The 17,944-nt window shown below is 38.0% G+C and overlaps 1 protein-coding gene across 1 annotated transcript in view; it reads left to right on the forward strand.

The window, feature by feature from the left end:
* Window positions 1-529: 529 nt before the first annotated feature.
* The window catches only part of LOC117793657 (LIM/homeobox protein Lhx1), a 64,033-nt gene continuing 46,618 nt past the window's right edge, over window positions 530-17,944 (forward strand). The window contains exon 1 of the mRNA XM_034634040.1: window positions 530-696. Coding sequence (XP_034489931.1) covers window positions 654-696 — 43 coding nt within the window. The 5' untranslated portion in view covers window positions 530-653. The remainder of the gene's footprint in view (window positions 697-17,944) is intronic.

The raw sequence follows: 17,944 nt of genomic DNA on the forward strand, positions 1-17,944 counted from the left end.
CCAAGGAATACGAAAAAGCTTTTCGACATCTCTCTTTGCCTGCGCTGCGAATGAAAGTGTCAAGTGGATTAATCGCTAACAAAGAAGAAGAATAAGAAGATGTTAAAAAATTAATTGTAGTAGAAGTTAACAACAAATACTAAAGTTACAAGTCTAAATGACAACAAATACAAATACAAATTAAAATACAAATACAAATTGATATCGAAATCAAAGTCGAAATTGAAGCAAAAAGCGAAAAAGAAGAAGAAGAAGAAGCCGAAATCAGCCGCCAGCTGTCGCGTGTTTTGCCGCCGGCATACAGCACAACAACAACAACAACAACAACAAACAACAACAACACACGTGCTCCACACACATACCTCTACATCAATCCCCATTCGTATCCCCATCTCTTTCACTATCTCTATCTCTCTGTGTGTCTGTGTGTGTAAGTGTGTGTGTGCGCGCTTGTCGCGTGTGTGCGTATTATCATCAACATCATCATCATCATCGCCGCGACGATTATCATCTCGCCCCCCAGCTTCGATATATTCGACAACAAAATTCTCACCGAGGCATCCAAAGCGCCCCTCAGGGCTGTCGCGCTGGCGTCATTTCTGGGCGACGGTTTTGCCGCCCTCGGTAGCCGAGCACCTCCCGTCAAGGATCTAATGGCATTCGGCGCGGTCCTGCACACAAATCAGCACAATATAGGTAAGTCCAGCTACTATAATTCCCTACTCCAATTTGATCGACATGGGTTAACTTAAGGATCCGCTTTGGGATCTTCCAGTCCTGAACTCTACATAGAAATTTATTCTTGAATCTTTGCTAGAAATAGGTCGATTCTTCTTGCAGAAGAATTCAAAAGTCGTAGAGGCGTTATTTTAATCATATGCGCAATATTTGGATTATTTGTTTTCTTCCTTAATTTTATCACCTGAAATTGTCAACTGATTTAAAGATTTATGTATATAGATTAGGAATACAATTAGTCAAGTTTAAATATAGACAAACTTTCTAAGCCATTTCAAGCACATTTAAATCTATATATTTAAGTCCCTTTGTCCTCATTTATTTGTCCTCATTTACATTGCACAGCCCAAACCATAAGACCTAGGAGGCTGAAATTTTCACACAACATAGCTGAGAAAATTTGTGTTTTGCGAAATTCGAGCTTTGAATTATTGTATAAATTAAATAAATAAATGTATGTATGCACATATCTTATTAGCCTTGTTAAAATATGAAATATTTAATAGCTTGGTTGAGTATACAATTTCTGAAAACTGTAGTTTCAGAATAATTTCCATTATAATTTGATTTTTGATATGTCTTTAGATTCTTTCATACGGAGCTTGATCGTTCATCGAAAGTAAAAAGACTATTAAATAATGTTTACGATCGGAAGAGTTATGGAAGTTTTAAGAACTGTTAGTATTTAAAAAGTTTTCAGTTAAATGTCTATTAACTTCTGCTAAATACTGAAAATCAAATAAATTACATTATTTACTAAACAAGGAGTAAAATAGAGAATACATTAAATGTTGCTACAATTTCCATTGAATAAATCTATCATGGTTTAATAATTGTTTAAAAATCTTTAAAGAATTGAGTGGGAATCAACTTTGGTTTAAGGCCTTTCTCTATTGAACACTCGGTTAACTGCATTTTAGTAAATGCCTGCAAATTGTTGCTTCAGTTTTTGTGATTGCAAAGTGAGGAAGGGGGGCAGACTTGGGGTGAAGTCCAGAGCGGGCAAAATTTTGTGAAAAGTTTGTCTACTTTGGGTTAAAGCATGAAGTAAAGTTTTGTACTTTTGAACTTGCTGCAGGGTCGCAACAGTCACCCTGCCCCCACAGCCACACCCCCACCAACCCCTACACAGTTCAACCTCTCCCTCTCTCTCTCTCTCTCTCTCTGACTTTTCTCATTCTTCAATTTTACTCTGTTTCTGCTGTCTTCTTTCTTTTGCGCCCATTTTGTGCGCTTTGCAAGTTTTTGTGTTCGCCTGGCAAAAAGTTTGCTTCGACTTGTCAAAACTTTTCTTGTTGTTTTCTGTTGTTGTTGTTGTTGTTATTGTGGTTGTTGTTGTTTCAGTTTGTTTGGCTGTTTTGCTTTTGTTTTATTTCATTTGCTCTCATGTCAAATTTTCACTTTTGCTGACTGTTTAATGTCAGCCAAAAGAAAAAATTAAACTTTTGATTTTGTTACTCAGTTGACGGCATTTCCCTCTGTTGCCTCCGCTGCTGGTGTTGCACCTCTTTCTACTCCCCTTTTGGCTGCTCCCCTTTTTGGTTGCAGCTGCTGCTTTTGCTTTCGCCAAATGGCCAACAAATTGCGTCAACAAATTTGTTAACCTGCTGATTTGTGCATGCACTTCAGCAAATGGGACTCAAAGCGGCCCATAAAACTGCCGACTAGCAACTTGCAATATGCAGCAGCAACAGCCTGGACAACTTGCAACTGCCGACTTGCAACTTGGCAGCTGACGACTCATAAATTTAAAGCCTCGCTCTCGGACAGGCGTTGCAATGTGTAGGCTGCTGCAGGGGGCGTGGTCCCAGGGGTCCCAGAAGTCAAAAGTCAAAGCTGTCAACGGCATGGACTGTCTCAAAGAGGGGCAGAGGGCGAGGGGGTAGCTTGCCACATAGAACAAAGCGCAGCCAAAAGTCATAAAACATTTGCAGCCTGTTTTTCTCTTCAATATACTTTTGTAGTTATTTTGTTGTTGTTCCTGTTGTTGTATCTTGTGGTTGCATCTTTTCAATTTTGTTGTTGTCGTTGCACAGCAGCAACAGCAGCAGCAACTGCAACTGCAACAGCAGCAACAAAAGCGCAGCAACGCCTTTAACAAAGTTCGCCTGCTGTTCATCAACATTTATGACTGTCCTGAGCTCATGATGATGACCATGACGATGATGATGATGATGATGATGAGTAGAATGGCGAGTGTGGGTCTAGCTAACTGCCTGAAAGCATCAAAGCTGCCACAGGCACATGCAACAATATTTGCGACCTCATGTTGCTGCCGTTTGCTGTTGCTGTTGCTGTTGCCGCTGCTGCTGCTGCCGTTTGCTGATGTTGCAGGCAACGTCAATGCAGTTCCAAGTACGTCAACATTTTTTATGCGCCATTTTCTTCATCATTTTTACGGTCAACAGTTGCTCAAGTCGCTTTACGAGCAACGACAACAGCAACAGCAACAACAAAAAACTATTGCTTGTAGAATAGACAAAAAAAAACAAGTTGGAAGTCAGTTCTATGGCTTTTTGCTCAGCTCCATTGATTTATTGAGCAAAAAGCGTAGCCGGCAGCCGCTGCCGCGCTTAACCTGAAGAATTGCTAAATACCCCTGAGGAGGGAAGCGGCAGAGAGAGCGTTGTTAGACGTCCACATGGGCGTGGCCCAAACTATAAATTAGCCAGCATAATGAGCCGTTGAGATGCAAAGTACAACACAAAAATAAAACAACTCCCAAGTCTCACATTGCTACTACCAAATTCTCCTCTGGGTGGTCACAATTTGTGGGCACTTAAAGGCGCAAATAAAAAATAAATTTGAGGAGAAGCAATATTATCTGGCAAAAGGTTAACTTGAATAACGACTCAGGTACGGGAAGATTTCAGAAACTAGAAACTAAACAACAATTTTTAATCTTGAAATTTATTCCAAATTGAGTTTACAATTCTGAGATAAGAATACAAAGAATATAAATATTAATAAGTCTAACGTTATTGTATTAGGAAATTATGTTCCCATCCTCAAACTTACGATCAAATCTAAGTCTTATCCTCGATATCATATTATACATATATGCTATCTTATCTTAGATATCATATTATACATATACATTATACATATACATCAAATTGTTTGCAGCAAAAATGAATAAATTAATTCTATTTATTTTGGTAAAAAGGCAACTTGTGAAATATACACAAATTTAGGAACATTTTGTACTGTAAACCCAAGCAACTGAATTTCTATAGGGTATTTTATAAATTGATCGCAGCTCTACCAACATTTTTTGTAGTCTTTCAGATAGGTTGGTATTTTTGGTATTAAATCTCTTGATTTTCTCGACAGTTTATTCATATGTGACTCTTATTATAATGGACTCTTATTATTAAAAAAAAAAAACGGTAAATATAGTACATTTTAAGTATAAGAAGTCTAGACTCCAGAATCCATTAGATCTCATTGCTTTCATGGTTTCTCGTTTGTTATATATTTATTCCCGTTACTTTAAAAATAAGTAAAAGGGTATGTTGTGCTCGTTGATATGTATCTAACAGGGAGAAGGAGGCATCTCCGACCCTATAAAGTAAATATATTCTTGATCAGCATCAACAGCCGAGTCGATATAGCCATGTCCGTGAGAGCGCCTAGATCTCAGAGACTATAAAAGATAAGTCACCGCACATCGCGGAAAACCACCACACCCACAGTTTTTGAGATAATACAGGTTTTATGGTAATTAAAGTTATCTATTATTATTATCTCTAATATCACTTAACCGCAGCAAGATCGGACAATTAGAACGAGAGTAATAGCTAACCAAAGTTATAGTAATGTTATTGTTTCAATACAATCACCTTAAAGTATGCAGTAGTTTTCATCAGGTAGTAGTTTCCTTAAAGTACGTTTTTATATATTAAAATAAGTAACGGGTATCCTATGGTCGAAATCTCGACTATAGCCTTTCCCACTTGTTTTTTTTAATTCAGCAAGCTTAGATAATTTGAACCACTTGTGAGCACATATAGTATTTGGAAATTTGAACTAAATTTAAAACAATTTTTTGCATGAAAATATTTTGTCACAAAACGAAATCTTTATGATGATTGATTCGATTTGTTTTCGTAAATATTATAAAAGTTGCGTTTCAATACGAAATTTAAATTTTGTGTATTTTTTTTTTTGTGAAACTTGTTTGAATTTGAGACTGAATCTGACACTGAGACTGAAGAGGAAGAGATTGATCAATGGTTTGGGGGCTGTTGCAATTCGAGTACGAGTATAAATCATTTGGGAGTTATTATTGGGTAGCTGAGAGCTACTGATTTGTGTGTGTGTGTGTTGGCCATCTAAGCTTAGCTTAAATGTTATTTGTTGCCCGTTTGTCAGGAATTGAATATATCTTTGACCTGTCTCCGAGCAAACTCTTAGCCATGATATGCAAGTTATGGGGCCCCCAACTGTTGGGAACTTTTCCATTTTGTGCAGGCGGCCCCCAAAACGAAGATTGTGGAATGGAATTGGGTGAGGGGAGAGGGGAGCAGAGGGGAGGAGGCCCTTACCTGGCCCAAGCCACGATTTGGCCACATAGGACGACGCTTTGGGGCCAACGTCGTCGCCTGTCCTACAGTATATTCTCTCATTTTTAGTTTTTTTTTTTTTTTTTTTTTTTTTGCAGTTTAGCTTGAAGCTGAAATAGTAATTCACATTGAATGGCTGCGGTGGTGCGACGGCTCTGTTGTGGTGCTGTTGTTGGATTGTGTTCTGGTTTCAGTGCTCTGTGGCTCTTTTATGATTTCTTTGCCGTTTTACGATTATTTTAAAGCTGTCAATAGTCAACGTGTGAGATAATTTATACGCCATAAATTTCAGTGCAAGCAACTCGAGCTCCAACTCTCGACTTTGACTTCGGACTTTTGCAGTTGAAAAACTACAGAGAACAAAAAAAAAAAAAAATACAGAAATAAAATAAAAGAGCAGACAGTTTTCAGCGGAAAGTCCACGAATGGATTCACTAGACAACAATTCTCTCGCGGCGGGGTTTTAGGCGGGGGCTTTCAACATCATCAACAGGTTCTATTGCGCTTTTTCATTTTCAATTTTGTTTCGTTGTTTTCTGTTGTTGTTGTTATTGTTGTTGTTGTTGTCTGTGACCATTTCGGTTGGCCCACAATTCATTTGTGTAGCTTATCGCCTTTTTGGTTTGATTTACAGCTCCGGCAATAACAGCAGCAAAAATAACAACAATAACAATAGTTAACTAACAACAACAACAGCAAGTTACAGTCAACAGGTTGGTGTACACTTGACACGAGATACCATTAACCTGGCCAAGTCAAAAGACAACTACAACAATAACTGCGAAAAACTAAAAGAAAAAGAAAATAAACTCAAAATAAATAAATAATAAAATTGAATCAAGAAAACAACAAAAAAAGATAACGAAATTAAAATTATTGTTTAATTAGAATTTACTGTGCACACTTGGCACTTATTTATACTTTTATTATTATTTATTTATTTACAATTGTTTATGTGCTGTCTTTGTTTTTGTTGTTGCTTTTCTACTGCTTGCGAAACTCTTCCGCCTCGTCGTTGTCTTCTGTTCGGGCTGATGCTGTGGAGTGGAAACGGTAGCCAAAGCCTCAGGAATTGATTTATAACCAAAAGAGATTCGCAAAGCAGAGAATAACAAAACAAAAGCAACAACAACAAGAACAACGAAAACAACAGCAACAACAAGAAGCCATAAAAACTTAAAACAACCAATAAAAACGGGCAACAATTTGTAGCGAGTTTCCAATTGAGCCACTTGACGCGCTCTCACGCAGCCACAGCAGAGGGAATGGAAAGAGAGACGTTGTGGTAATGACCTTTAACCCAATGTCCAACTCCAACTCCAAGTCGAAGTCGAAGTCAGGACTGGACTGGACCGAGTCTTGAGAAGAGGTGTCTTTTCGGGCCGTGTTCAAAGTTCGAACAACACTCTGCTCATTCGGCTGGAACCAACGCAGCCAAGAAAAACGATCGCGCCGCAGATGACCGCAGCTAAATGCGATTAGTTTCGAGTGCTCCGACAGCAGCCGCAGTCGCTGCCTCAGCCGCTGTGAGCAGCGACGGCAGCAGCAGCAACAGCCACCCGACAAGTTTGTCGCTTGACATATGTAGACTCATTTAACATAAATAATTTAAGTACTTTTTTTATTAGATCTATTCATAAGTCAATTAGTTGCTGTCATACTTTGATAATTATGTTAAAATGTTCACAAAACTTGTTGTTTATGAACTGGAGCTATAAGTTTCTTTATAAACTATATTTATCAATCACTAAAGTTTCACAGATAAGAATTCATTTTAAAAAATAATAGACAGAATATTTAAATGTGGATTTCGTGGTCGATTTTTGCTTATGAACTATATTTAACTAAAGCTTACTACAACTTCTTATTTTAAACTTGACATGACTTCTCTAAAGAGTCATTTCGAAACTACATATAATAAATTAATATATAAATTAATATTTTAAATATTATTAAGCTGTTGCAAAGGGATAAATTAAAATATGGAGCTTAATTTGGTTTACTCAACAATTTTTTTTTGGAAACCATATTTACTATACGCCTTAAAATAGAATAAAGGAAATATACTTTAGTGTTTTAGTAAATAGTAATTAATTTATTTGTCGAGGCTACAAATGAGATGAATGTCTTTATTCATTGTACATCTCACTTTATTTTTAAAAACTGTTTAGCTAACTACTATGCATTTCCTTTCTGATTTTTGGATATTCACTAGAATTCAAAATATTGATTTATTCAGTTAAATTTCTTAAAGTTTCAAGAGCATTATAAATTATTAAATTTTTGTTGGGTGCACAAAGTCCTCTTTCTCATTTACGCTCACTCAAGCTGCGTGCGGATCTGTGTGTGTGTGTGTGTGCTGTGTATGTATGTGTGAGTGTGTGTGTTTGGGCAATGCTGTGGCAAGTGAAGCGTTGCACAGACGGTGCGGGCGTCTCTGCGAACCGCGGGTTCATATCATCAATAACCGAAAAACGCTCAACATAATGATGCGTGTAATGTTGCTGCTGTCGCTGTGATGCTGTTGTTGTTGTTGTTGTTGTTGCAACACCTTCGCCCTAGCGCTGTGTGTCTCCATCTCTGTTTTCTACACACACACACACTCCCCTCCCTCACCTCTCTCCCCTGTCTTCCTCGGCCAGTTTCTTCGCGGTCTTCAGTCTTCGCCTTTTGTCTGCCGCTTCGATCTCAATGAGCGGCAATTTGTTATGCGTTTTTATTGTGCGTTTATTAATTTGATTATGGCTGCATTATAAACTCGGCGGCAAATGGTATTTATAGCTATTGCTCTCTGTTCCCAAACGACAACATGTTGCCAGTGTATCAACGGCAACATGTTGCCGGCGCCTTCATATCATCATCATCATCAGCAGCAGCAGCAACTTAAGGCACGTTTTTATTTTTTAATACTCATATGCAAATTAATTAATCAAAATCGCGCGCATACACGTGTAGTGGCTGTTGTTGTTGCTGTTGTCATTACTGTTGTTGTTGGCAAACCATTTGCGGCAAAACTTCAAAACGCAGCGCGAACAAAACACAACAACAACAAAAATACATATATACATAAAAGTAAAAAATAAAGAAAAAGCAGCGGGCGGCAATCGACGTCGTTGTTGTCGTCACTTTAGAGGAGCGAATATGTGGGATTTGTTGAGCAATGAACCAAATCGAATTGCACCACAACGAATGGACACTCCGAACCGAACCAAGCCGAAACATTGCCAAAGCTATTGCAAAATTAGAAAAGCTATTCTGAGGAAGCGCGAAATCTTACAACAATGAACAAATTCTATACTTCAGCTAAAATACTTAATACATAGTTCAATAAAACTGTTAAAATAAGTATCATTTTTATTAAGAAAATATTCTGAGGAAGCGCAAAAGCATTTCTAATATTTTTATCAGTGAACAAATTTTATGTTTCAACTATAAAAATGTTGAACTTTAAATTTATCATTCGTATGAATTACTTAATACATAGTTCAAGACTATTGTTAAAATAAGTTTCATATTTCATTTTTTAAAGAAATATTCTGAGGAAGCGGAAAAGCATTTCTAATATTTTTTTCAGTGAATACATTTTATGTTTCAACAAGAAAATGATCAACTTAAAAATTACCATTAGAATGAAATACTTAATACATACATAGTTCAAGGCTACTGTGAAAAGAAGTATCATATTTTTTTTTTTAAAGTAATATTATTTGCAATATAATAAATTAAAAAAAAAAAATTTAATATTGGTCTTTATTGAAACATTTTATATTCCATAAGCCTGATCATAATTTTGGGGCCAATATATTTTGTTAGGTAGACATTAAATATTTATAAATTAAGCAAAATCTATCAGAAATCCTGAAATGAATAAAAATATGTACACTAGTTCATATCCTCTCAATAAATGACAGAGAAATCCTGCATCCAGTAAATGATAAAAGAGCTTCAGTTTCAATAGAGTTGGCAATAAATCTCAACAGTTTGCAGCATTATGAAGAGTTCCTATAGGGGGGGAATTCATGAAATGTTTCGAATAGATTGGCTAATCGGAAATCTGGATGTCTGAAATTCGAAACCTCGCACATGGGACCAGTTAACGGATGTACGACATTTGCGGGTTTTATCGCTACCAGGGATGGGGAAGATTTACAGGCAGCTTCTGTTGAGTTCCTGGTGCTGATGCCTGATAAGCATTAGCGTCAGTTGACTTTGCCACCCCAAACGTGCCTCGTGCCCCTCCCCCTGCCCCTGCCCCCTATGAAGAGGGGAGAGGAGGTTGCTTAATACGTGCATTCAAGTCGCATTCAAGGTTAATGCTTTGTCACAAAATCGCTCGACTGAACCCAGAGAGATGGCGATAAGAAACTTGTGCTGTTTTTCAGTATTTCCCAAATTTTCCGTTTTTTTTTCCACCCATTTTTTTTCTCCTCTTCTTGCCGCTTGTTTGACATTGGGGCAAAAGTCAGGCGAAGCGAAATGTGGAAATCGGAGCAGCGCATAAATTGCGCTTATCGCGGACTCTGCGGCAGCTTATGAAGCTAATGGCCCGCCTCTTTCTTTGGCAAAAGTGGGCGGCAGTTAAGGGGAAGGGGAGGGGGTAGGTTTAGTTGGGTGATAAAACTTAACCAAAGTTTTGCGGTCAACAGCACAGAGAAAAAGAGACAGATTGACAGAGAGAGAGAGAGAGGGAGAGAGAGAGAGAGTTTTCATTGTAAATATCATTTGCTGTCAAAAGCACATAACAAATTTCCACATGTTGTTTATTATTAATTGCATTGCAGTGGTGTTGTTGTGGTGCAGTAAATGAGAAGGTGCAGAAGGGAAGGGAATGCAGAAGGCAGACGTAAAGGGAAGTGGGGCTAAAGCAATAAATTTGCAAAATTAATGGGAAAACCAATTAAAAGACATTGATAGCCAAAACGCAGTTAGATGTTGAGACAAACACAAAGCAGCTGAAAGAGACAGAGAAAGTGATAGAGCGAGAGGGACAGAGGGAGAGAGATAAAGAGATACAGTGTGGAAGTTGTGCATAATTAGAATTAGAATATGCATAATATTATGTTACCAAGAAAATGGCCTACAACGTTTCGTCGAAACAGTTAACAAATCAAAGCAAATTGCAAATGTGGCATGTGTGGCAGCAATTGCAATTGCTGTCTTCAACCCCCAACCCAACCCCTCCATACCCCAAATAACTGTAGTCTCTTGGCCATACGCTTTATTTGGCTCACAACTTTAAACCCTTAATCGCATTAAGCGCTGCCAAAGTCACTGAACAAAGCAGCGTGAAAGCAGAGGGGAAGGGTTGCATAGGGGCCAGGGGAGGCGGCATAAAGACACACAGAGAGAGAAAGAGAGAGAGAGAGAGAGAGAGCGAGACGGCATGCGTGTGTCTGTGTGTGTGTGTGTGTGTGTGCGGTATCTGCAGTGTCTGCCACATTAAATATTGAAAAATGCAAATTTACAAATACATAAATTTTAAATGAATTGCCAACACCAAAAGCATTTAAAATCAATCAATGAAGCTGCAACAGCAACACAAAAGCATAGCTATATATATATTATGCTATATATAAATCTGTATATATATATATCTCTTTTTATATACACATATATACACATGCATCTAGCCATTAGGCAGTGTCAAAGTGAGTCCCAACGACCACATCAAATGTTGGAATCAGTTAACTGACATACAGCAGCCTCTACATGTCTGTGTGTGTGTGTGTGTGTGTGTGTGTGTGTGTGTGTGTGTGTGTGTGTGTGTGTGTGAGTTTTTGGTGTGTGTGTGTGTGGTAAAGGGTATAGGCTGTGCTGGTGCAATTCCGTTGATATTAACAAAATAAACAAGCAACGTCAGCGAACATCAGCCGCACCACAAAATACCCTGCAACAGGCAGGTGTGTGGCAAGTGCTGCTTCAGCTGGCTGTGGGTAAGCAGGAGGGTGGGGGGGGTTATGTTGTGCGCGTTTCACACGTCAGTCGTCGGTTTGCATCTGTGGCTTTTTTGGGCTCGTTTATTCTGTTTTTTTTTTTTGTGTTCTCTTTTCCCCATTTTTGGCACAGACATTGCACAAATAACGTAAATTGTTTCAGTTCGACCTGCAATTTGATTCAATATTTCCAGCAAAATCTTGAAAAATCTAGATAAATAATAATAAATAAATACCCAACATTTCATTGAAAAGCTTTTATTATTTTAACTATAATGCGTTTGGCTAACAAAGAATATGGTTAAACTTTTAAAATATTGAAAAGAGTTGGATGTAATAATTTAAGCCAAAGAGCAAAACATCGATTCGATTTTGAGCCTTTTTATATTCAAAATAATGTTTCTTTCCCAAAAGATTTAAATTGTTTATTGCTTTAAAACTTTAAGTCTTCATAGTATAAATGATAAAAATCATATTTAATATATATTATAATATAATGATAATTATGGGGCTTATTTCAGTTAAGAAAAGAATTTTAAAAAATTAGTTGTAACTTAAGTTAATAATACTAATATTTATATCGAACAGTAAAATTATGCTAGATTTGAAAACAAAAAATGGCTAGAATAGGGTAGATATAAAAAAACTCGGCTAGCAAATAGGCTAGATGTATTAAGTCCCAAAAAACCATTAAAAATTATTGTTTTATTTTTTATATTTATTTTAAAATAGGGATGCATTAATTATATCATTTATAGTGCATCTTATAATTCTTCATCTTTGTATTAATTCTAAATAACTGAAAGCAATTCAATGCATGTCACTTATCAAAACCACTCTTTAAGCTCTGGAAATTATTCCCATGTTTCACAGAAATTTTAATTGTAATTGTTTTTATCCGCTTCTCTTGCCAAAAAAATTGGCAAATATGGCTTTGGAACGAGGAACGAAGTTCATGTAAAGACCTCTTGAATAGCATCTAGATATTGTTCCCGATACCTTTTGTGCCCCGAAATTTATGGGACAGGTCGGGACTGAAATATTTATCATGTGTGCTAAAACTCAGTGCTTATATTTCAATCAACGCAATTCGCGTTTTAGTCTAAAATAGGCTAGATTTTTTTGACAGTAGGCTAGATTTACGGGCTTAAGCATTTTTAAAATTTCACAGGCTAAATCATTGGAAAACTTGCTAGATCTAGCCTACAATATGCCAAACTGGCAACACTGATGATATCAAAAAGCACTTTCAAACTCTGTTCAAATAAAAACATTTTCAAATAAATCAAACGTTTTATGTTGAATGTCCCAAATTTCGTCACCAGCGTGTCATAAAAATTGCATATGATGGGCGAAATCCTTGGCTATTTTCGCAGTTTTCATTTAGCTGCGTTTCCTTGGACTTACTTTACACTAGTTGGAGGCATGCAACATGGAATTTCTTGAGCAGTAGTCATAAAAAATATATCAGACTTTGTTTTGAATTGGGAAATGCCTTTGCCAGAATTAAGGATAAACATTGAAATCGTTGCTAAAGTATGGGTGGTTGGGTGGTGGGTGGCTTTACGAGGGGGTGGTTGGCATAAAACAGGGTGGTTGGGACAGAACAGGACAGTTCAGAACAGGATAGGACAGGACAGGAGCACATCACTCATACGCTAAGGCTTATCATTGGCTATCTGTCTGCTGACAAAAGGAAAAAACAACAACAACGTCGATGAGAGTGGGGTGGGGAAGAATGGAGAGGGGGAATATGACACGAACTGTGGCGACGACACGAGTATTGTGAGCCGAGTGGGCGAAAACAACAACAGAACCACCCATCATAAAAAAAAGAAGCGAGTTGGAGGTCGCATTCTCGCTCTCTCTCTCTCTCCCTCTCTCTCTCTCACACACACACACCAGTTTCTGTTGATATGAAAAAGTCTTGAGCCTATAAAAAATCTGTGCGTCCTGACGACAATGTTGATGATGATGGTTGCCAGACTGATGACTATGAAGATGAGAATGAGAATGCGAATGCGAATGAGATTTCGACTCATACTGAGAACAAGAAAATGAAAATGGCTATGGCATTGTGTATGGAAATGAAAATGGAATTGGAAATGTTAATGACCATGTTGACTGCCTGATCAGGCAACAATAACAACATACTCTCGTACAACAAGTAAGCAGCTTTGACGGTTGGAAAAATACCAAAAAAAAGAAGAAGAAGGAATAAATGAAAATAAAAATGAAAAGAAAAGAAGACTTGCAACCTGCTGAGCGTCAAAGGCTCTCCAGAGAAAATGCTATTCAACAGTGAGAAGAAAAACAAAAGCATCTTCAATGCCAAATGATGAATTCACAACTGCCTCCCTCCCTCTCTCTCTCTCTTTCTTGTTGGCTGTCTCTATCCTTGTGGAGCTGTCTCCTTCTCTTTCTCTGTCGCTTTTTCTGTCGGCCTTTCCCTTGCGCTGTCTCACATTCACATTTTGCAACGCAACATGAATTTTAATACAAGGCAACAACAACGAGAAGAAAACAAACTTGTTCGTGTATTGACTGGAGAGTGGGAGGGGGGGCTGAGCAGGGAAGGGTCGTTGGTAGTGGGGGGTGTGGCAGTGGCAAGACAGTCGGATGGGCATGGCCAGATATAAGGCAACTGATAGGCAAAGAGCGATAGCTGCAGATACTTTTATTTTATTTTATTCCACTTTTTTTCTCGTTTTTTTTGTTGTTGTGTTTTTGCCTTGGCACAGGATTCGACAGAGCAGCAGAAAGGAGAATGGGGGGGGGGAGACTTCAGTGAGGCTGGTGGGGCAGCTGACTGGCAGCCGCCTCTGGTTTTGGTTTTGGAAATATAATGGCAAAGTAAACAGTTCGCGATGGGGACGACGACGGCTTCTGTGGCTTTACACACACACATACACACACACACACAGCAGCAGCTCCTTTGCTGCAATCCACATACCCCTTCCCCCTTCCCACCCATTCCCCCATCCCCACTCCGCTTACATACACATCAACAAAGCAGAGCCACTTTCATGTCGTTCTGTACGCTTGTGTATCTAGCAGATACTTTATATGCATGAGTTACAGAAAAAGAGGCGTATTTTGTATCTTGTGTGCGCATAAAATAAAAGCACCAGCAACAACAACAGCAACAACAACAACAGCAACAAGCAGATTGTGTGTGTAGCAAAATATAAATACAAAATGTACATGGCCAAAATGGCTGAAGCGCATTTAAAGTTGCAAATGACAAAGCCAAAGTCAAAGACAAAGAAAAAGGCTGAGGCAGAACGAGAGGCAGCGAATGTCTAAGAGAGACAGAGAGGGAGAGAGAGACAGAGAGATGCGAGATACAGCTAAAAATGTAAAAGGAAATCTGTCAAAACAAATCGTTGAATGTTTGACAACTTCAGAAGGAAGGAAATTTCGAGAAACGTTTATTAAAGTGCTACAAATATATAGTATGTATAAAAGAATTTAATAATTTTAATAAATAACAATCGATACAAGAACAATTTAGTTCAACTTGAAGAAGCCTCGGACTAAAGAAGAATTTGGAATGCTGATTAATCGACTGTGTAATAAAATAACTCTAAGAATCACTTATCATTTGCTTAACATTTTTGTGATATAATTAAATTTGAAGTGAAAAATCAAGCAATTGAATGGAAATTGACAAACTCTGCAGAGAGTATTTGAATTTGAAACATTAATAAATATTAAAGAAGTAAGACAAAAATTGTTTTTAATGTTTTCGTCTCTTTATTTAAACAAAATAAACCTTTTTTAAAATTCGTTTTCGATTGTAGTTGTGACTGCAGCAGAAAATAGATTCCGAACCGTTGACAGCTCATTAATATTCAATATTTTGCGCTAAATCGCAACTAATTATGTAATTAAATTGTTAACAACTTGAGAGCGAGCATAAATTATGAAGAAAAAGGCAAGAGAAATAGGTGTTAACCGTATTAACAACCACAAGCAACCACAACAACAAGAAACCAACAACAACGATAACAGCAACTCAGTTGTTGTTGTCGACGATGACGAACTTTGGCCTCAACCACACGAAACGCAACATTTAATATACTTTATGGATTTTTCTACATTTATGTTCAAATTTACATATTGCCCTGGAACGCTAGACTGTCAGTTGAAGAGGTGTGTGTGAGTGTGTGTGTGTATATTACCAAATTTTCTGCCTTTCGGCATGCAAGTAAAGTAGCCTGGTGAATTTAATCAAAATGTCAAATCAGGCACAACGAATCGCATTAAAAATAGAAGCTGAAGTAGCCGACGGTCCCGCATCAAAGTCTGTCTAAAATATCGCGAGGGAGAGTCAGTCAGGCGGGAGTGGAAGTGGGATCTCTATCCCCATGGAAAGATGCATATGAGAAATTAGCTGTAGACAGCAAGTAATCAATTTGTGAGAGCCAAGAAATGCATTCTAAAAAGTTGTCAACATCTTGCAAGATTCATAAAAAGAGTTGCCAGCTTTCACTTTAGTGGTAAACTGATGTTAAAATTTATCGAAAAATCTAATTCCATTTGTGTCGAAGCTATTTTAAACTATTTTTACTCGATCTTTTTTTTTTAAATCAATCGTGTTAATTGATTCGATATTCATAAAAATGTCGACAACTTTCTGTATTTTGTTTATCGAAGTTTATTTGAAGAATTCAGTTGAGTCGTTAAGTATGTAAAGAACGATCTATATCTACAATATAACATTTTCGGATCGAATTATCTCAGAACTTCTTGACTGATAATCACACAGGTGTCAAATTTTACTTAAATTTTATTTTTACAATACTTAAAAAAGCTTAAATAGCAATAAGGTTTTGTAATAAAACTTCGCTTGTATTTTGTGATTACATTTTCAATTATAAAAAAAATATTTGGGAAAAGTCGATATATTAGAATTATTTGCCGACTGATCGACAAATCGATTTTTTATCGATTTCGACTCTGAATCCGATTTTATTTTTCTTACAACTTGAATATGACTGAACTTTAGTTCTGCTCTATCTCAAAGAGAAAGCATATTTCAAAAAAAGGATTTTATGCGCTTTGCAAACGTTCTTCAATCTTCGAGAAGCTTTTATTGCGAGTATCGTAAAGTTGTCCATTTATACATAGAAGTGAGCTTTAGCACATATTTTCTTTGCAATTGCATATCGATAGTTCAGCAGAACTTTATCACAACTTTCTCTTCTTTTGCTTCGCTCACTCTGCTCATTGGGATTCACAATATTTTGAAGAGATAAAAGAAATACAAGAACAAAATCTGCCGTCTGGTTGGGAAATGACATTACGCATACGCCGCATGTAACCAAATGCTACTGGTATGCTTCCTCTCATCTCTTTCATCTCACTTCGCACACTTCGTTCACTTTGTGTGTGTTTTTGCCTTTACTGCTATGTATCTTTTTTCTTTGTGAGTTTTTTGCTTGCATTTCCATTCGGATTTTTGCATAAGATTTGCTTCAAAGAAGGAAAAACGAAGGAGGACAAAAAATGATTTCGATTGAGCGACGGCTGCTGGTTTGGATTTTCTTTCTAGTGGCTTTAACATTTTAGTCACGTTTTATAGAAGCAGGGTTAGGGTGGGTTAGGCAGGCTGGGTGGGAGGGGATTTTTTATGTACGAGTACGATAGGCGTAACCAACATGGCGCGCAGCGAGACGAGAGGCTGGGGACAAGAGACAAGGGGCAAGGGGCAAGCAGCTGGCAGCTGGCAGCACAAGTGCTTTTTGGCCAAGTTGCAACAAAAAAGTTGTAGCTGATTTTTTTGCGCTGATGTCGAATGAATTTTTCACAGTCCGCAGCGAAGCAACTGAGCAAAAAGTTGTTGTTGCTGTTGTTGTTGTTGTTGCTATTGTATATTTATATTGTTTTGACCAGGCAGCTGCTGTTGCTGTTGTTGCTGCTGTTGCCGTTGTTGCTGCTGTTGCTATCGTCCATCCATGGTTGCCCCTGCTCGTTTTTTTTCCTCCTCCTTTTTTTTATTTTTTTTTTATTTTGGGCTGGTCTTTTGGGTGTTGCCCAGCCCAACCCAGCGAGCCATGAAGAAGCTGCTGCTGCTGCTGTTGCATTATAAATGCAGTTAGGTCTGGGAGTTGAAGTCGACTCTGCAGCCTGGACACACAATTATTGGGCTTTTGTTGAGAGCGCAGAAAATGTTGTGCAAAATGCTTTCAACGTGCCTTCGTTCTCCTTGCCAGCGGTCAATGGCTGCACACAGTGGCCAAAACAGATCCATGAACCTGCGATTGCGATTGCGATTGCTTAGACAGACAGACCCAGAGAGAGGAAGAGAGCAAGGGAGAGAGAGAGAGAGAGAGAGAGAGAGAGAGAGTGAGTAAGAGAAGAGCAGTAGCGAGACTGTGCTTATTTGTTGTTGTTGTTGTTGCTGTTGCTGTTGACAGTAAAGTTGCCTAGAGCTGTTGCCCTCTGAATTGGACTCCGACTTCGAGTTGGAGTTTGAGTTCGAGTCCGACTCCGTGTCTGAATCCGTGTCCGAGTCGGAGTTGCAGTAGCGGCAATTTTTCCACATCGTTACATAAATTTCAGGGCAAAATAAATGGCCAACGGTAGCCAAAAGTGCACTCAACAATATTTAAATTGCGACACTTAAGCGGCAACAACAACAACTTGAACTGCGGCAGCGGCGTCTGCAAACAACAATTTGTCGCGTTTTAAAAACGCGCCAGA

The sequence above is a fragment of the Drosophila innubila genome, chromosome X (assembly GCF_004354385.1).
Source record: "Drosophila innubila isolate TH190305 chromosome X, UK_Dinn_1.0, whole genome shotgun sequence".
Taxonomy (NCBI): Eukaryota; Metazoa; Arthropoda; class Insecta; order Diptera; family Drosophilidae; genus Drosophila; species Drosophila innubila.